Source organism: Elephantulus edwardii, unplaced genomic scaffold (assembly GCF_000299155.1).
Source record: "Elephantulus edwardii isolate Elephantulus edwardi_28Jun2011 unplaced genomic scaffold, EleEdw1.0 scaffold00366, whole genome shotgun sequence".
Classification (NCBI taxonomy): domain Eukaryota; kingdom Metazoa; phylum Chordata; class Mammalia; order Macroscelidea; family Macroscelididae; genus Elephantulus; species Elephantulus edwardii.
The window spans coordinates 591,996-613,761 of record NW_006400116.1 but is presented as its reverse complement, the minus strand read 5'-3'; the positions used below and the strand labels follow the sequence as shown (position 1 = coordinate 613,761).

Sequence of the window (21,766 nt, the reverse complement as noted above, 5' to 3'; positions counted from 1 at the left end):
AGGACTGGACCCTCCTAAGAACATGCTCAAATGTGTGAGACAAAGTTTCATCATCATTTCCTCCAAGGAGCAGAGTGAAATTGCTACAATCTAACAAACTTCACAGTGCTCACCTGCTAACTGGAGGTTAGTGGTTTAGAGACACTTTAAAACCACTCAAAGACACTTCAGGAAAAAAAGGCTTTGGTCATCTGTTTCTGAAAACCATATGAGCAGAGGTCTGCTCTGCCCTGGTGAGTCTGACCCAGGGAGCCTCTCCAAAGTTCTTTTGGCAGCTTATCTACAACCTGACTGTTTTTCTCCACAGCCATGGGACCCGATGTGCAGGGGAAGTGTCTGCTGCAGCCAACAACAACATCTGTGGGGTCGGGGTGGCATACAACTCCAAGGTTGCAGGTAAGCTGTCCTGGTCATTCTACAGGTGTCCTGGTGCGAAGCCAGAGCAGAGCAGGGTTGAGCAAAAACACCCACTGGGACCAAATTGCTGAAACTCTTAGATTAGCAAGAATAAAAGAAAAATGTTAAACTACATAGCAATATCAATAGAGTTTTAATTTTCCATTAAACTTAATGTAAACGTAGAAAAGTACACAGCTCAATGACATTTCACAAATATTAACCAGCACCCAGATCAAGAAAAAAACCTAACCAGAATCCCAAAAGCCACCCTCATTTTCCCTCCCAATTATTACCCACCATATAATAACTACTAACATGTTTTCTAACAGAAAATGGGGATTTGCTGACTTTTGAAGTTCTTATAAGTGTAATTGTAGAGACTCCATGGGCTTGTGTCTTTATCAATAATTTTCTTGTTATTTAGTTGGAACTGACCCATAGCTGCCCGGAAGGTTTTCAGAGACAGTTAATCACACAGGAGAACATTGCCCATCTTTCTCCCATGAAGCAGCTGGCAAATTTGAACTATGTACTTTTGCTTTGACAGTGGCAACCTTACCACCAGAGCTCCCCTAACAAAAAAACAACCCAATAATAATAATAATTTTAATGAGACACAAACATATAAGACCTTAGAATATTTATAATGTTTGTAAAATTTGCTCACAAATTATTTGTAAGCACGCTCAGAGCCCTTTTTAAAATATTTTGTACAATGCAACTCATCTTCAAAGAAATTCCACCATGTACAACAACTATTGGCATTCTCTTTGTAAGAGTTTCACACTTTGGGATAGAAGGTCACTGGAAATTTTATTTAAAAAACGCAGCTCCTTCCAAAGAGGGAGAATGCAAGAGGTCTTTAAGCTTTCAGCAAGATGCCTGAGGAGAGAGTGACTCCAGATTTGTTACACATTGTACATCAAATAAACTTTTAATATATTCAAGCTGAGTCACTCAACCTTTTTCTCTTTTTCGGTAGCATTCCTGATATTTTACCCTGGTGATTAAATGCAACCATAAACATACTTCATGTTGACACTGCGTTTCCAGAGGCCTAAATAAAGCAACAGTCGCCTATTGAAATGAGGTGTTCACTTCTTTCAGTGATGCTTGCTAAGTGGCCTGCCTTTGCTGGGTGCTCAGCTGTACAAAGAATCCATCTGGAAGGCTCTGCAGGGTAAAGGGACAAGGCTGTGTCCCTCAGCTTGCTTTACTTTGTATGCAACCCAGATTCTGCACTAAAATGTCAGAGCTAGGAGTTCAGGAGAAAAAAAAATCACTGGGCTATTATTTTATATTCATGGTGAGGTGAGGCAGGGCTTCTGCTCATGTGCAGAGCTGGAGAAAACTGAAGAATACATAAGCCTCCACACAAGTGAAGTAGCTTGGTGTTTTAACAAAAGGATTTGCAGGATTCTTCCTTACGAAAGTTGGGAGCTTTCGGCTCTCTGAACTGTCATTAGGTATTCTTTGCTTATTTGCATGGGTTTGTTTTGTTGGGCTTTTTTTCTTCTCTCTCACTATTTGTACTCTAAAAATACTTGAGCTGCTCATCAAATATTCCTAATCACCCTCTTCTTAGTTTTAATTTCCTTGAGAAACAAACTCGGAGACAATGATTTGTGTGTAAGCAGTTGACTTGGGAGGTTATCTCAAGAAGCTAGGCTGAGGGATTGGGGAAAGGAGGAAAGCCAACAGTGTTCTCACGAATGAGTAACTTTTTCCCCCCCATTCATTCATTGTTGCACTTTTCTCCCTGCCCAGTTTTCTCCCTCCCCTCCCCAGTTCTCTCTTCTTTTTGAAAAGTAAAAGAAAAATTCTCTCATTGTTATACAATCACTCCCCTCAAGTCCACTCCACTGTGCAGCCCTCATTCTGTACTCGTGTCATGAAAATAATACCTAATTATATATCCCTTTTTAACAGTCCCTCCCTCATCTGTTTCAATGTAGTGAAAGTAATTTATCTCATCTTTCTCAGTCTTCCCCCAACCTTGACATCAGTACCCTTTCACAACAGTGGCACTATGCAGTGTTTGTCCTTCTGCGACTGAGATATTTCACTCAGCATAATGACCTCCAGGGTGACCCATTTATGGACAACTGGGATGGAGCTTTACAGGTGGTCCTGTGAGAGTCTTTAGGGAAAACCCTCAGAATTCACCTTCCCAACAGTGAGGAGGAAGGGGAATTTTACCCACCAACTCCCACTTGGGGTGGCCCCTGGACCACTAACCTCTGGCCTGATCAGTCAGCTGCTGCTTGGGCTCAGCAAATAGCCCAAGACCAAAGAAGCCTTACCCAGGAAACAGCACTGCTGTTTATTTAGTCTTTCCCTCTTCAGACTACATGTCCTCCAAGGTCCACTCTGCAGAGCGAAGATGAGAGAACACAGCCTGGAGCTAGCCAACAAGCTCGGGCTCCTAAAACTAAGGAATAGCCGATTCTCTTTCTTTTTGTCCACTTTCTTTTATTTTATAGTGGTGTGCACTTGCCCATTTGAGATGCACAGAACTTGAACAAGAGAGTCCCTTCCTTCTATTTTCTACTGCAACCACCTGGCCAATGGACTGGAAGATATCTATATTTGCTTGCATATCAAAGAAAGGTGACCTGACAGAGTGTGGAAATTATCAAACAGTATCATTGATATCACATACAAGCAAGATTCTGCTGAAGATTATTCAAAAATGACTGGAACAGCCCATCAGCAGAGAACTGCCTGAAGTGCAGGCTGGGTTTAGAAGAGACTGTGGTACTAGGGATATTATAGGTAATGTCAGATGGATCTTGGCTGAAAGCAGAGCATACCAGGGAATGTCTATCTGTGTTTCATTGACTATGCAAAGGCACTTGACTGTGTAGATCACAACAAACTGTGGCTGACTCCGAGAAGAAAGGGAATCCCAGAACACTTGATCATACTTATGTGAAACCTATACTTGGACCAGGAAGCAGTTGTCAGAACAGAGCAAGGAGACACTGCATAGTTCAAAATTGAGAAGGATGTGCCCCAAGGATATGTCTTATCTCCATATCTTCTCAAGCTATATGCAGAACAGATTATCTGGGAGGCTGGGCATCAGGACTGGAGGAAGACTCATCAACAATCTGCATTATGCAGATGAACTGAGGAGGACCTGAAGCGCTTGCTGCTGAGGGTCAAGGAATTTGTTGTTGTTGTGTGTCATCGAGTCACTTGGGACTCATAGCAACCCTATTTACAAGAGTGCTAAATGCTGCTCTATCCTTTGCCAACCTCATTGTCTCCAACACACCTACTCCCACTACCCCAATCACTGAAGTGATCCATGTCATCAAGGGTTTTCCTCTCCTGCGCTGTCCCTCCCATCTCCCAAACATAATGTCCCTCTCCAAGGATCAGTCCCTCCCTACAACATGTACAAAGTATGTCAGACGAAGTCTAAGAATCCTGGCCTCCAAAGGGCAGTCCAGCTTCACCCTCTCCAGGACAAACCTGTTTATTCTCCTCTCAGTCCATGGTATATTCAACACTCTTCTCCAGCACCACAGCTCAAAGGCATCCATTCTCTTTCTATTATCCCTAGTCACTATCTAGCTCTCCAATGAGTATCATGCAATTGCATGACTATAGGCCAGATTAGGCATACCTTAGTCTCCAGCCTGATGTCATTACTCTTCAGTACTCTTCAAAGGTCCCTGACAGCTGACTTTCTGAATGCAGTTCTTCTTTTGATTTCTTGGTTGCTGGTACCAAGAGTGTTGACTGTGGAGCCAAGCAAACTAAAACTTAACTATCTCAATCCCTTCACCATCCATAGTGATGCTGCCAATTGGACCAGTGGTGAGAATCTTTTCTGTCTTGATGTTGAGCTTCAACCGATATTGAAGGCTGCAGTCCTTGGCCTTCTGCAGCAAACGCTTCAAGTCCTCTTCAGTTTTAGCAAGCAGGGTGTGTCATCTGCATAATGCAGGTTGTTGATGATTCTTCCACCAATCCTGGTGCCACATTCCTCCTCATATAGCCCAGCATCCAGAGATCTGTTCTGCATACAGATTGAAAAGGTATGGGGATAGAATACATCCCCGGCGGACGTCCTTCCCAATTTCCTTGCTCTGTTCTGACAACTGCCTCTTGGTCCAAGTATAGGTTTCACATAAGCACAATCAAATGTTCGGAGATTCCCATTCTTCACAGATTCAGCCACAGCTTGTTGTGATCCACACAGTCAAAAGCCTTTGCATAGTCAATGAAGCACAGATAGACATTCCTCTGGTACTCTCTGTTTTCTGCCAAGATATATGTAACATTAATTATACTACCTCTAGTACCACGACCTCTTGTAAATCCAGCCTGCAATTCTCTGATGACATGTTGCTCCAGTCATTTTTGGATAATTTTCAACAGAATCTTGCTTGCATTTGATAGCTATGGATTGAAGCTCAACCTCAAGAAAACATAATTCTCACCAGATTAAGATTGCTAACAGCTTCATTTTGCTTAGCTCTACAATCAACACTCTTGATACCAGCAGCCAGGAAATTAAAATGTGAATTCTATTTGAAATTCTGCTCTCTAAGACCTCTTCAAAGTACTGAAGAGCAACGATGTTAGACTGGAGATTGAGGTGTGCAATTACTTCCTATGTATCAGAAACCTGGACAATGACTAGAAATGATAGAAGGTGAATTGATTCCTTTGAGCTGTGATGCTGGAAAAGAGTATTGAATATATTATGGACTGCTAGGAGAACAAACAAGTTTGTCCTGGAAAGGGTGAAACCAGGCTGCTTCTTTGAGACAAGGATTCTGAAGGTTCATCTGACATACTTTGGACATGTTGTATCATGGGATCAGTCCTTGGAGAGGGACATCATGCTTGGGAGGGTGGGGGGAACAGCACAGGAGACGAAGACCCTCTATGAGATGGATTGATTCCGTGACTGGGGTAATGGAGGTAGGTGTATCAGAGACAATCAGATTGGCACAAGATAGAGCAGAATTTAGGCTGTTGTACATAGGGTCACTATGAGTCACAGGCGACTCAATGGCACATCAAAACAACAACAAAGCTTTCAGTAACCACTCATTGGAATTCTGTTAAGGACCTCAAGCTCTCAACCTAATGCCTTTAGGACATCCAGTGTCGTCCCACCTACCTTTCAGGTTCAAAAATCTTGAGGAAGCTCCTAAATATAGAAAAACATTTTCCATTCTTTGACCTTATACACTTAGAGCAAGTATTTTGTTTATTGAGACTAGTAGTTGCAAAAGTTGGCTGGGTTTTTTTTTGTTGCTTTGTTTTTGTGACATTTTCATTAAAATTATATAAAGCAAAGTATATAGGGTCAGCAAAAGAGATCTTTCTGTGTATGTGTGATATTACATGTGATTTGTGTGAACATTTGTAAAACTATTGGGTTTGCACTGAATTATTAATTTTACTTTGTTGCTGCTGTTAGGTGCTATCAAGTTATCTATTGCTCATAGCAGCCCTCTGAAAAATAAGTTGAACTTTGCCCTTACCTGTGGCATCCTCCCCATCTCTGTCACATTCAGGCCCACTGATGCAGCCACTGTGTCAGTCTTTGTTGAGGGTTTTCTCTTTTATTAACCCTATATACTAGCTCTATATATAACTTTTATCAAAATATCCCAGTGTAACCACACTCTTTCCATTTTCTCTCTATGGTTCTAGTTTCCATTAATCCTTTTCTACTACCCCTTCCTGTCTTTCTAGGCTTTTTCCTTGGGCAAATGCTCTTTTGACTTTTACAGCTATTCTAAGGATTTAGTGCCTCACTGGTGTTATATTTCCTTTTATAGGTCTGTCGATTGTTTTGCTGCAAATTGAGCAGTCAAAGGGGGTGAATTTTGTTATAGTTTTGAAGGCTGACTAAAGGTTATGGTCATGGGGGCTCACCTATCTCTATTTGGACCAGTAAGCTTGGCCTTTTGTTCTGTTTTTAAGTTTAGTTCCACGTTTTTGTCCACTCTTCCCAGGACCTCCACCTTTGATTCCTTGCAGAGCCATCAGTGGTTACAGCTAGGCACCATCTAGTTTGTCTGATTTCTGGGTCATAGAAATTGAGATTTGTCAGGTTCATTTGTCCACTGGACTAATTCTCTCTATGAATCTTTCCTTTTCTTCTTTTCTGTTCTGGGCAGGGAGAGACCAATAGATGAACCTAAGATGTATGCTCACAAGCTTTTAAGATCCAGCCACTCCTAATGTACAGTGTATAATATTACTTATGTGTACCATGTTATGCCAAATGGCCTTGGTGTCAGCTAACCCTATGGTCCTAAGGCCCTGGAAACTCATTCCTTCAGAATGTTTTGTTATAATTAAGTAATCTACGAGATGGAAGGAATATACTGAGTCATTATACAGAAAGGAATTGGCAGATACAGAGGAATTTAAAGAAATAACATATGAGCAAGAGCCTATGGTGATGAAGGAAGAAGTTCAAGCTGCTTTGAAGGAAATAGCAAAAAATAAAGCCCCAGGAATAGATGGTATACCAATTGAAGTATTTCAGATAACAGATGTTGCCCTGGATGTGCTCACCAAGTTGTGCCAAGAAATCTGGAGAACGACCACTTGGCCAACTGACTGGAAGAGATCTATATTTGTTCCCATTCCGAAGAAAGGTGACCCAACTGAGTGTGGAAACTACAGAACAGTGTCATTGATTTCACATGCAAGCAAGATTCTACTGAAGATCATCCAAAAACGATTAGAACAGCACATCAGCAGAGAACTGCCGGAAGTCCAGGCTGGGTTTAGAAGGGGTCGTGGTACTAGGGATATCGTTGCTGATGTTAGATGGATCTTGGCTGAAAGCAGGGAATACCAGAAGAATGTCTATCTGTGTTTCATTGATTATGCAAAGGCATTTGACTGTGTGGATCATAACAAACTGTGGCTGACTCTGAGAAGAATGGGAATCCCAGAACATTTAATTGTGCTAATACGAAACCTATACTTGGACCAAGAGGCAGTAGTCAGAACAGAGCAGGGTAACACTGCATGGTTCAAAATAGGGAAGGGTGTACGCCAGGGATGCATCCTGTCTCCATACCTTTTCAACATGTATGCAGAGCAGATTATCCGAGAGGCTGGGCTCTATGAGAAGAATTGTGGCATCAGGATTGGTGGAAGATCTATTAACAATCTCCGTTATGCAGATGACACAACCCTGCTTGCTGAAACTGAGGAGGACCTCATGCACTTGCTGCGAAGGGTCAAGGACTGCAGCCTTCAGTATGGACTAAGGCTGAACGTCAAGAAGACAAAGATTCTCGCCACTGGACCAATTGGCAGCATCAGGATGGATGACGAAGAGATTGAGAGTGTTCACAGCTTCACTTTGCTCGGCTCCACAGTCAACACTCTTGGTACCAGCAGTCAGGAAATCAAAAAGCGTATCGCGATGGGAAAGACTGCCGTTAGGGACCTCTCAAAGGTACTCAGGAGCAACAGTGTCTCTCTGGAGACTAAGGTGCGCCTGATACAGGTCATGGTATTTGCAATCGCTTGTTATGCATCAGAGAGTTGGACAATGACTAGGGAGGACAGAAGGAGAGTGGATGCTTTTGAGCTGTGGTGCTGGAGAAGGGTACTGAATGTACCATGGACTGCCAGGAAAACAAACAGATTCATCTTGGAGAGGATTAAATCAAGCTGCTCCTTGGAGGCAAGGATTCTGGGGCTTCGTCTGACATACTTTGGACATGTTGCCAGGAGTGACAGGTCCTTGGAGAGGGACATCATGCTTGGGAGGGTGGAAGGACAGCGCAGGAGGGGAAGACCCTCTATGAGATGGATTGATTCGGTGACTTGGGTAATCGGGATGGGTGTGTCAGAGGCGGTGCGGTTGGCGCAGGATAGAGCAGGGTTTAGAGCTGTTGTGCATAGGGTCGCTATGAGTCGGAAACGACTCGATGGCACATAACAACAACATATTTTTGCCTACCTTCTGCTACATATGTGGGTATATTTACTGTATATAGTAATTATTGTTGCTAAATGCTGTTGAGTTGATTATGACTCGTAGCGACCCTATAAACAATACATCTGAACTCTGTCCAATCCTACATGGTCTTTATCATCCTAAACAGATTTGAGTCCATTGCTGCTACACTGTAACAATTCATCTCATTGAGAGGCTTCCCCTCCTTCCCTGGCCCTCTTATCTTTCCAAGTATGATGGCCTTGTATAAGGAAAAGCCTCTCTTAACATATCAAAATATGTGAGATGAAGCTATACTGGCTTTGCTTCCAAGGAACATTCTGGTTTCACTTTCTCCAAGAAATTCTTATGGCAGTCCATAGGATCTCCAGCACCACAACTCAAATACATCCATTTTTCTCCTGTAATCCTTATTCATGGTCCAGCTCTCAGATGCATAGCAAGTGATTAGAAAGACTATGACTTGAATCAAGCACACCTTTGTCTTTAAATTGACGTCGTTGCTCTAAAGGTGGAGTGATTCGTGACAGCAGAGTAAAGCTATATGTCTCCTGATATCCTGACTGCTGATAACAAAGATGCTTACTACAAGCAAGATGAAATTGTTGTCAATTTCAATCTTTTGTCAGTCTCTCATGATACTGCTTATCGGCCCAATGGAGAGGATGTCTTTCCCTTCATGTTGAGATGCAATCCATCAAGCATTTCAAGTCTCTCCAGTTACAGCAAGCAAATTGTCTCATCTGCAAAAAGAAGGTTGTTGATGATTCTTCCTCCAATCCTGATGCCACATTCCTCCTCATAATGCCCACCTTCCTGAAATGATCTGTTTGGCATATAGATTGAAAAATATGGAGACAGGATGCATCCCTGATGCACTTCTTTCCTGATTTTGAAACATACAGTGGTTCCTTGCTCTGTTCTGACGACTGCCTCCTGGTATGAGTATAGGTTTCTCATGAGCACAATCAAGTGTTCTGGGATTCTCATTCTCCCCAAGGTTAGCCATAATTTGTTGTGATCCACACAGTCAAAAGCCTTTGCATAGTTGATGAAACACAGGCATTCCTCTGGTACACTTAGCTTTCTCCCAAGATCCATCTGATATTGGCAATAATGTCTCTTGTGCCATGATCTCTTCTAAATCCAGCTTGTATTTCTGATAATTCTCTGTCAATGTACTGTTCCAGTCGTTTCTGGATAATCTTCAGCAGGATTTTGCTAGTGTGTGATATTAATGATATTCTTCAATAATTTCCACACTCCTTCGGATCACCTTTTTTTTAGAAAGGGAATAACAATGGATCTCTTCCAGTCAGTTAGTCAAGTAATTGTCCTTCAGATTTCTTGTTATAATCTGGTGAGTACAGCCAAGATAGCATCTGTTTGTTGAAATATGTCAGTTGGTATTCCATCAATTCCTGGGACTTTATTTTTTGCCAAGTCCTCCAGAACAGCCTGAACTTTCTCCTTCATCACCACTGCCTCTTGATCATATGTCGTTTCTTGAAATTCTTCTGTGTCAGCCACTTCTTTTTGGTACAGTGACTCTGTATACTTCTTCTGTCTTCTTTTAATGCTTCTTAAATTCAGCCCATAGCCTCTTAAGCATCTCAACTCATGACTTGAATTTGTTAATTTCTTCAGCTTAAGAAATTCCAAGCAATATTATTCAAAATGGGTGACCCTGCAGGACATTATGCTGAGTGAAATATCTCAGTCACAAAAGGACAAATACTGTATGGTATCACTGTTGTAGAATGAGGCTGACATCAGGGTGGGCATAAGACAGAAAAAATGGATAAATTATGTATACAGCATTAAAGCTAATGAGTGAGAGAACAGTTTAAAATTAATATATTTTAGGGCATTATGATTATCATACGAGTTCGGAATGAGGGTTGCAGAGTGGAGTATACTCAGGGTGGGGGTGGGGGTGTGCAGGGGGATTGTATATTAATGAAGGAATTTTTCTTTTGCTTTTCAAGGAGAAGAGCAAACTGGGGGCTGGGGGGTGGGCGAGGAGAAAAGTGCAACAATGAATAAATGGAAATCCAAAATCTCTGTAAATGTTCATTGAAATTATTTTTTTAAAGTTTATAAAAAAAAGAAATGCCAAGAGAATTTGACCCTTTTGATTTTCCTATACCAGCTCTTTCCACACATCATTAAAATTCTTTGTCTTGTCTTTCCAAACTTCTATTCAGCTCCTTAACTTCTTGATTTTTCACTTTTGCATTGTCTTCTCTGCCCTTTAGGGAAATATTCAGAGTTTCTTCTGACATCCATGTTGGTCTTTTCTTCTTGTTTTTCTTTGTGATGACTTTTTGCATTCTTCATAAACAATATTCTTTATATCACCCCACAGTTTATCTGGTCTTCATTCATTAGTGCTTAAGGCCTCAAACCTATTCCTAAGTTGGTTTTTATATTCAGGGAGGATAAACTCAAGATCAAATTTTGATTCTTGTGAATATGGTTTAAACTTCTTTAATTTGAATTGGCATATGAGTAGTTGATGGTCTTTTCCACTATCAGCTCCTGACCTGGTTTTCACTGCTGATATTGAATTTCTCCAATGATTCCTTCCACACATGTAATCAAACTGATTTTTGTGTATACCATCAGGTGAGATCTATGTGTATAGCCTGCGTTTATGTTTCTTATGAAAGATATTTGCAATGAATAAATAGTTGTGCAGAATTCTATCATTTTCTCTCCAGACTCATTTCTGTCAGCAAGTCCATATTTTCCAACTACTGATCCTTCTCTGTGGTTCCCAACTTTTGCATTCCAGTCACCCATTATTTATGAATGCATCTTGGTTACATATTTGATCAATTTCTGACTGCAACAGTTGATAGAAATGACCTATTTTCTCCTCTTTGGCTCTGGTTGTTGGTGCATAAATTTGAATTATAGTGGTATTAACAGGTCTTCCTTGTATGCAAATGGATATTATCCTAAAACTAACAATATTGTATTTCAAGATGGATCAGGAAACTACCTTTTTAATTATGATAATGACCCTGTTCTTTCTCATCTCTTCATCTCCAGTGATCATATGATCATCTGATTAAAAATGCCCCATGGCAATCCATCTCATTTCGCTAATACCTAATATGTCAATATTTATGCATTCCATTTCTTTCTTAAAAATGTCCAATTTCCCTACTTCTCACACTTATTCACACTTCTCACATTCCTCATTCCAATTATTAGTTCCTGCTTACAACTGTTTCTCCTCCTTTGTGTTTCCAAATTTGAGAGCTCAATCTCAGTTGCCGTATCTGTTAGCCTGCTTTAATTGTGCTCACCGTACACAGGGCCTGCTATATTTTGGAAATCGATGGCCAATCCTTCTTCCTAGTCTGTCTTATTTTGGATTCTTAGTTTTGGGCCAATATCTGACAGATAAGCATTTTACCAAGCAGATAAAAGGCAATTCCCTTACAGAAATAACAAATACATTCACTTGCCCCCCCGCCCCGCCCCTGCCAAGCACGTGTGTCTTATCCCTTCCCTTTCCCTGCTGCATCAGCGATCCTTACACTCCCTCCTACCTGGTCCAGTGCCTCCCTCCCCCAGCCACCCCTTGATATATGATAGCTTAGTCCCCAAGTCACTTCTGTGATATCTTGCACCACATGCTACTGCTGGTGACTCAGATCTTGAGATTCTCCATCTACACTTTCTTGGTGATCTCATCTAGTCTCAGAACTTTAAACAAATACATACTGTTGCCTATCTTGAGGTTAGGAGGATGTAAGCCCAAATCCCACGTACTAGCTTCAGGGAAAGCTTTTGCCTGAAGCAGTACTGGGGAAAGAAAGGTCCTTGCTCTGAGTTTCTACTGGCTGCTATTTGTGACTTAGTGTCTCTGCTCTTCCCTTAATGTCACCCTGCTGTCACAATGTGATCATTTCCAAGGTGAGGGTAGGTCTCCTCTACGTATGTAAGTGTGCTGCCTGGGACTGAATGTCCTGCCTTGAAAGCCTGATTGTTAAATAAGCTGATGTGATTCGGGAAGAATGGGTGTTACATGATCAAGAAGATTAGAAGATGGTCTCAGACCCTGTCTTGTGCTAATCTATGGGGTTCCCAGTGTTGAATTAGGAGGGGAAAGGTTAAAAACCCAGACTCTGACTGTGTGTAGAGCACTAGTGTTTCCAATACAGGCCTGGGACTAAGATTCCATACCAGAGATTTCTTTAATTGCTCAGAGAAGTGGTGTGTGTGTGTGTGTGTGTGTGTGTGTGTGTGTGTGTGTGTGTGTTTAAAGTAATAAAAACTATAATAAGGTTTGAGGGGGGCGTTGTTGTCAAGTCAGTGACAACCCATGGTGCCCTTGTGATTCAGAGCAGAGCTGCACGCCATAGGTTTTCAATGAGGTAATCTTTGCAAGTATAGCACCAGGCCTTTCTTCTTAGACACCTTCAGATGGACTTTAATCATCAACCTTTAAGTTAGTAACTGAACATAAAAGCCATTTGTGTCAAGCAGGGATGCCTAACCTGAGTTCTATATTTAAAGTTCACTTAAGAGTCTAAAGCATTACATGTATCCATAATCAGAAGTAATACTCTCAAAGTTGCAAAACACTCCCAGAAAAGATACATTAACTCTCATTCCAAGGCCTGAGGGCTCTAAGACTCAAATCTTGGGATTCTCCATCTACACTTTCTTGGTGATCTCATCCAATCTCAAAACTTTAAACAACAAATACATACTGAAGACTTCTAAATGTACATGTTCATAACCTCTTCCCCAAGCATCAGGCTTGTTGTACACTGTGTCAAATAAGCATCTTCATGTGGATGTTCTAACAGTGACCTCAAACCTAATGAGTCTCCAAACCACTGTCCTTGCTGCCCACAAACCTGCTTCCCCTCCCTGCCATCAGTTACTAGCAGCCCCACCCTCTCAAACCCCTCTGCCATCTGATTCTCACCCTGACAACCACTGGCATCCATTTAAAACAGAAATCAAATTACCTAATTCCTCTCTATTGAAGTGAACTCTTCAAAGTGACTTCACAGCCTTAAATGACACATCATATTTTTCAGAGTTACAGCTATTATTTTTTAATAAGGCTTTTACTTTAGAATACTTTTCGATTTACAGAAAAATTGCAAAGACAGCAGAGTTCTCTTAGTTGATACCATTGTTCTGACTATGAAGAGAAGAGAACCATGGTTGTTATAATCCACACAATCAAACGCCACACAGTCATATATTATATCAGCTCAATTCAACTCATTGGTGTTGAATTGAGTCATAGGTCCTTGGAAACCACCACGTTCTTGGAAACTATAAATGGTGTGAGATTTCCTTTCCCCCCCCAATATACCTGCTGGTGTATATGAACAGCTAGTGGAATGGAACCTCAAGAGATATGCCACCTTTGAATTAGCAACACCGTTTCCTATGGACTATTCCACCAGAGACCTTGAGTGTAGAAAAAACGTCTGCAAAGCCTGTGTGTGGTCATGCGTGTGTGCCTTCCATCTGTCAATTTATGTCCACCTTCCCACATATTCACTTTAAGATTAATGTATATTACTGTTGATATTGCAGAATTGTGTTTACAATAGTGTTTATCGTCAGTGATTTTATTCATCGTATAGCTCATCCTCTTTTTCTGTATCACTTCACCCCTCTTAATATCCGATCTGTTAATATCTCTGATATGTTAAAAAGTTAATCTCTGCTAAGCAGATCTGTAAATCTCTGATCTGTTAAAAAGTTGACTGGCTTCGAAATGACAGCAACTTACACTAAGCCTTCCCAGCCTTCTCTTTGAAGAGCTTTCTGAGATAAAAGAGTCCTGCATCACCACCTGGTGGTCAGTCTCAATCATTGCTCAACTCTAGAGCTCTGTTGACCAGAACCTTTCAAGTTGGAACTGACCCCATAGCTGATCAACCAGCGGGTTTTCAGAGGTAGTAGATCACCCAGGAAGAGATTGTCCATCTTTCTCCCACGGACAAGCTGTTGAATTCCAACCTCTTGCCTTTGGGAAGACAGAGAAGCACCTTTGCTACTATGGTACTACCGCTAAGCCGCCAGAGCTCCCTTAGAGTTCCCTAGACCCTGGGTTACAGACTCAAGAGAAGCCAGGACAAGGGCCACTTCTCAAGGAACTGTAATGGAGATAAAGCCTCACCGCACAAGTATCTACACTCCTCCTTCCACTGGTGCACACATGCTATTCTCTTCACTCAAAAAGCTTCTAAACCTACAACCAGGAGAGAATAAAATAGACGAATGGATCTTCTAAGAATCAAATACCTAAGAACATCAAAAACACTACTCTGATAGGGTAAGAAGGAAACCTGACTGAGGGGGGAAAAATTTAGCAATGACATATCTGATAAGGAACTTTTATCTAAAATTTATAGGATACTCCAGAACCTCAGCAAGAAAACTGTAAACAATCCAATCACTAAATGGGCACAGGATATGAAGAGGCACTTCGCCAAAGGGGACAATCAGATGGCAAACAGACACATGAAGAAATGTTCAGCCCTATGTGCATCAAAAACTTTTTTCAACAGGGTGAAAAGAAAACCTACCATGTGGAAACAAACATTTGGCAATGCCATCTCAGAAAGGCTCTTATAACAAAAGCAGAGGAGTGAATATGTGCAGGGGGGTGAAACCATAGGATCACACAATTTAATGGGGGGGGAGGGTGAAGGAAATGGGAAAGATCTGATGTGAAAAACAATGTATTCAAACTTTGTAAATAAGTAAATAAATATAATAAAAACAAAGAAAGAAATGTTCAAAATCCCTAGCTATTAGAAAGATGCAGATCAAAACAATTATGAGATATCTTCTCACCCCGGCAACAATAGCAAAGTTCAACAGGGCATCAAACAAGAAATGCTGGCGGAGTTGTGGAGTAATTGAAACTCTTATTCACTGCTAGTGGGAATGTAAAATAGTACAACCACTATGGAAGTCAGTCTGGCACTTTCTCATAAAGTTGGGAAAAGAAATACCATTTGACGCAGCAACTCCAATACTAGGAATATACCCTGAAGAAACCAGAGCTGCCACCCAAATGATATGCTCACCCCTGTTTATTGCTGCATTGCTCACAATAGCAAAGAGATGGAAGCATCTCAAGAGCCTGTCAACAGATGAATGGATAGAAAAACAATGGCCTGGAATGCAGCACTGAAAAACAAGGAACTCATAAAATATTACACAGCATGGGTGACCCTGGAGGACATTATGCTGAGTGAAATATCTCAGTCACGAAAAGACAAATATTACATAACACCACTGTTTTAAAACAGGACTGAGGGGGTTTGGGGAAAACTGAGAAAAGAGGAGACAAATAATGAACACTGCATTAGAACAGATGAAGCAAAAACTGTTTTAAAGGAATATATGATTAGGCATTGTGTGTACGACAACAGTCCAGAACAAGAGGTGCGTCGCAAAGTGAACTGGGGTGGGGGAAATTATGCAACAATGAGTGAATTTTTTTAAGTGAACTGGGTGAGGTTAGGAGAAAACTGTGCAGAAATGAATAAATAAAAATTCAACTTTTCTGTAAACTTTCAATAAAATCACAATTAAGAGGGAGGTGAGCACGTCCTCTATCCTTTACCTGTCTGTCCCCTCTCCATCTTTCAGCCCTCAGCAATCCATTGCTGCCTCCACTTCACCTCCCAAACTAGTACTAATTTACACACGCATTTTATAAACTCAAACTAGTTGTCATCAAGTCTGAAGTGACTCACAATTGACCCTCCACTGGGTTTCTAATGGTGTAAGAGCATGGGAGGAGATTGCCCATGTTTCTCCTCTGGAGACATTGCTGGACCCGAACCACCAGAGAGCCACAGATTTCGGCTAGTAGTAAACTCTCAAAGGAATAAAACACTGGAGTTCCTGCAATTTTTCTCCCCAGCACCGATGACTCTGGTTATCACAAGTCCTTATGTATGCTCATTTGATAGTTATTTTCCTCCCTTGGCATGCAGCAGTCTCCACAAGGGTAGGAACAATGTCGTCTTGCTTTTGCCTCAAAACCTTGAACAAAAGGGATGTGCAAACCCTATTTGTTGAATGATAAAAAGAAAGCAAGGAAGAAAGAAAGAGAAGGAAGAATAAACCTATGAATAAGCAGCCAAGATGAATTGTTGAAAGAAAGTGTGCATGAAGTTGAGATTTAAGATTATAGGACCCAAAGGGGTGGGATTTCTAGCAAAGAAGTAAAAGAGTCTCCTAATCTACCAGTATCATCTCATTTTTGCTTTCTTACACACATGAGCCTTCTCCTCTTCATCCTCTGTCTCATAGCACTTGTGAAGGACCAGCACCAGTCAGTGTGCGCTCCCCCTGGGCTCAGCAATGAGGACCCATTGATGATTCCTCCACTGCAGGTGATGGAGCCAGGACCACGTGTCACACTGAAGGGAGAATGATTTTCCCAGGGCTCACCTGTCCCACTTCTCCATCAGGATCTCAAAACGTTAGGCTCCAAATGAGACTTGAAAAGCCAAAACTTCAAATAGCCACTGATATCTGCATTTGTTGTTGCTGCTGTTCTTGTTAATTCTTAGAATTAACTCCAAGGAGTTTTCAGAGTCAGTAAATCGCACAGGATGGGATTGCTCATTTTTCTCCTGCAAAGCAGCTGGTTGGTTTAAACTGCTCTCCTCTGAAATTGGATTGATTCAGTGGCTGAGAGAATGGCGGTAGGCGTGTCAGAGATAGTGAGATTGGCACAGGATAGGGCAGAGTTTAGGTCTGTTGTACATAGGGTTGCTGTGAGTCACAGGTGACTTGGTGGCACATAACAACAACCACCTCTGAAATTGCAATGCAGTTTCTTACCACTAGGCCAGCTGGGCAATAATAAACCAGGTTTCCAAGGCTGAACTCTTTACTGAGGCCAATTGTGACAACTTTCTCCCAAGGAGAGACTGCTGAGTGCTTTAACTGCTACACCACCAGGGATCCTAGGAACAATAATTCCAAAAACCCAAACCAACCCAACACTACTGAGTTGATTCCAGCTCATGCTGATCCTCCATCAAGTTTCTGAAGCTGTACATCTTTCCAGGAGGTGACCACCCGCTTTCTCCCACAGAGCAAGTAGTGGATTTGAACCAGTTAGAAATTTGACACATTATGCACCGAAAGTATCAGAGCCCCTTAGAAAGAGTAGTAATGTTTTAGGAAGACAAGGCCCAAATGAGAGGAAATAAATCACCAGACACCACTTGTTTTAGAGGGAAAGGCTTTTCTTTCCTGTGAAGCAACCACAAGACTAAAGTCTTAAGAATCCAGCTCCCTCACCAGCTTTTTGTCTTGCCTTTTTACAGGATTACATAGGGCTGAATGGGAGCACCCACTGTGCCATTTTATTTTTGGTGGTCTCTGTTTGAGCAGATTTTACAAGGGTGGGAATTGTTAGTTTCTTTGTATAACTGGAGCTGCAAGTTCCTCAAATTTATCAGGACTCAAGGTCATGGGCTCCTGCACTCCTACCCCTTTAAGGCTCTTTAACAATATCATCATTAGGAGTCTCACAACTTGTTTGCTCCTGCAGGAGCTGATAGTGCTGTACGTAAAACATGTGTGATGCTGTTTGGGGGCTAACAATTGTATTAGTGGTGGAGTGTATCGCTCTAGCTGCCAGCAGGAATAATTAAGCAAAACCTAATCATGACTAGTTCTCCTCCTATGAAGGTTTTGAATCCCCCGAGGGCAGAGAACTATTCTCCCCACAGGCTTCAGAGGACCCACCTGTTGCAGGTTTGTACAGGGCTATGAAGCATGTTCTGTATTTTTCTGGATATTTCACTGATTACCTTCCCTGCATTATCTACTGCTAGGCAGCATTAGGTTGCATTTCCTATACTCTCTACTTTCTCATGCTAGCATATAATCTAAGGCCAGTCTGTTTGTTGTTTCGTTTTGTTTTCTTCACAGTGAGTTTGAGTTTCAGGTAATAACTTCTTTTTTTTTAATTGGTTTGCTCACAAAGTTTGTATACATTGTGTTTCATACTATTCTTCATTCATATTGTGTTTCATACAGGCCAGTCTGTTTTGATAAACTGTATTTCTTACTTTATTTTGCTGCCAGGCTAGTTTTATCAGAGTCCTGAATGTCTCATTAGATGATTTCTACTACCACTTGGGGCTAAATTATGCAGTTCCGCATGTAAATGGGGGTCTGATATCTTCATGACCTTCGCTCACCCTTTGTGGCTGGCTTACAGTACTCAATTATTCTTTCTGGAGACCACTCATTATCTTTCCAATTCCCAATTTGTATGGCTTGCTTACTGCAAGAACTGGTAGAATATCCCATGGCCTCACCCTGCTTGAGTGGTAACGGGAAGAAAGAGGGCCCGATAGTTCCTAAGGGACAGCTTCCCACCCATTGGTCAGGCAGCTGGCAATAGGCACTATTCCTATAGATCCAGTACAGATCTGAAGGGACAGTCCAGATTGTCTTTTAAGATAGGGAAATGATGATGAGGATTCTTTTCAGATGAGACATTTCCCCTCCATTTCACTGGTTTTGAGGTGTCATGATAGACTCTTTGTCATAAAGAGTTGGACTGACTCGCTGGGATGGTACTGGTCCACAGAATCCAAGGGGCAGGTTTGACAAAAGCTTGTACAGGCCAGTCGTGGGCACTAGGACTCCCGCTTCTTTTTCCTAAACATCTGAATCTACCCAGGGCTATCAGTCATCTTAGAGTACCTCTACATGCAAAGCAAGAGGCTATATTTAGTGTCTTGGTGATGTTTTCTGTCAGCCTTAGGAGAAGGTTGTTAGCAGTCCGTGGAATTTTAGGAAGGAGGCAGGCGATCTCTTGGTAGTATGAGCGAAGTACTTGGAAAGCTTCCTTTGGTTGACTCTGGATCTGCCCTTTAATGACAATGACAACACAAGGGTCCATCTCCATGCCATCGATCCCTAGAAACATGCACACCTCCTCTTGCCACTGTGGAGTTTGGAGCTGAGTTAAGTACTGCATCCAAACAAAGATAGCTAAAGGCTAAATGGTCGATGTGTCTTAGTTGTGGATCCCAGAGATATCTACAGCTGCGTCCTTGAGGTATCTATTGAATCATTCTTTGCCACTTCTTCTGGAGCAGAGCCCTAAGATAAGTAGTGAACACATAAACTTAAGAGACTAAGGTAATTGATCCTATCAGCTCTAGGCAAAACAGATGCCTTTTAACTAAGGGGTCATACCTTGTTAGAAGTTTCTGAGTGCTTCTCTTATTATACTGGTTTGCTTATTCAAAATTAATTTTTTAAGTGTCCTTAAACAAATATAAGAATTTACTCTGATAATGTCAATTTCACTGGTAAGGTAGGCTGGTGGAAGGTTTCTCCTCACTCTAAGACCTGCAACCTTCCCCTTCCCTCCACTGACCTTCCTTTTAGCCACCACTTTAACCTTCCTGTTCATTTCAATCTCCTCCCCTTGGGATGGGAGCCTTAACTGTTAGGGGACTGGGGATGATGACCAATGACCGATGACCCTTCTATCTACTTCCTGCTGGAAGTGTTGGTAGTTTGTGAACAGCAGTTAGACTCTTTGAGATGAAGGCTGATTCAAGGGTCTGCAGGCAGAAGACCTGAGAGCTCGTGCAAGATTCCATTTCTAAATGATTTTTCTAGTGTAGTCTGAAAAGTACAACCTTAGAAAGCATGCTACAAAGACAAGAGATCTTAGCAGTAATAGTAAGGACATGTTATGGTTTTGTTTCCTGGTTGTTGTTTGTTGTCTTGGTTTTTTTAAAAAAAGTATTGATTTGCCTGGATGTTCTCATTTTAAATACTATACAGAACAATTCATTATTACTTAAAATAAAATCTCCTTGCTCTTTATTCACTTTCTCCTAAATTTCATTTTACTTACTTTCTAGCTACTTTTTCTAAAAAATATACTTTCCACTTTAAGACTAACCAACCTCCTTTCCCTTCTAAGACACTACGATTCTTACTATCCTTCTATTCAGCCATAGATTTGCACACCTATTTAAGCTTTTTACAACTATTTCATCAGTTCTCACAAAGATTCACTTTTCTCTCACAACTTATAGATGGAGCAAGTTTGCTTTATGCAATACACAGGTTTTATAACCTTTAGGAGTTTTACTAACATTTTTGGCTCTTAAAAGTTTGAGAGATTTATGGTTCATTTTTAACTGGTAGGTAGATGATTAGAGCATCTTCATAGTATGGTAACAGGAAAAACACCTTTAATAGTTAACATAACAGCATCAGTACAATGAAACTAACAGACGTCAGAAAATAAAGAGTTACATCTTCATCAACTATACCATAGCAAATGATGGAGCTGTCCAGATGTTTCTTGCAAAGCCTCAGGGATGTTCATTGCTTTATTTTCTAGGATAAGATAAACTGGTTTGAGTTACAAAGCCATTTCCTTTTTTATATTTTTACCAGCAACAACATAGTTTTGGCTTTTCCCCATATACATCTTTTTTTTTTTTTCATATACATCTTTATACTTTTGGAGTTACTTGTGCTTAAAGCTTCTTAAGAAGTCTTTTTCTTCTTTTTAACTTAATATAGTAAGTAAGTTTTCTTTGTCTTTGCTAAGTTTGGTGTTGAAGACTGGGACATATAAACAAGAGGCTGAAAAATAGATTTATCTTACATTCTGAAAAAAGCCATAGGGCAAGAGTTTTTGTTTTAAAGTTTTCCTTCTTTATGTTTACACTTTTAACTTTACTCTTTTAGTGAGGGGAAAAGGCTTTAAGATAAAAGGCAGAAAACAGAGAAAACTACTTTTACGTTAAGCACGAACTTGATTACATTACCTTTCATGTCAGCAGCAACTTGGGGTTCAGTTGGTAGGATGGAGATGCTGATTCTCATCTGTGGGGGCAGTACAGTTCCCTGGACCTCATCAGCTGGAACCTGTTAGCACTTGTGTTACTGATAGTGTAGAAATCAGGTGTTGTGGCTGGCCTTGAAGGACATCAACAGCACATCATGCTTTAGGACATTCCAGACACTGTGTCATCTAATAAACTAGCTTTTACTGTTATTGCTAATCAGTCTCAGTCTTTGGGCACCCGATGCCACCAGTAATTTTTTCCAGAAATGGTGCTGAATCCTGGAGTCACTGGGAGGTGGTTTATGTATGGCCAACGACAGGGCCTGTTTTTCTATCCTTTCAGCGTGTCAGTCCTATCTTTGTTGTTAAAAACTTGGAAAGGCTTTTCAGCAACTGAAAGGTCTGTGGACTTAGTTCTAAGTGTGTATGTGTGTGTGATTTTACATTGTATGTCATGCAGCGTAAAAACACTCGATTTTTACAATTGAATTTCACAAACCTACCTCCTTGTCTTGGAGGCTCATGGAGCTAGTTAAAGGGAGGGCAGA

The 21,766-nt window shown here is 41.2% G+C and overlaps 1 protein-coding gene across 2 annotated transcripts in view; it reads left to right on the top strand.

The window, feature by feature from the left end:
* The window catches only part of PCSK2 (proprotein convertase subtilisin/kexin type 2), a 649,727-nt gene that overhangs the window by 492,830 nt on the left and 135,131 nt on the right, over positions 1-21,766 (top strand). For both annotated transcript variants that reach the window (XM_006902082.1, XM_006902083.1), the window contains one exon: positions 308-396. In XM_006902082.1, the coding sequence (XP_006902144.1) occupies positions 308-396 (89 nt within the window). The remainder of the gene's footprint in view (positions 1-307; positions 397-21,766) is intronic.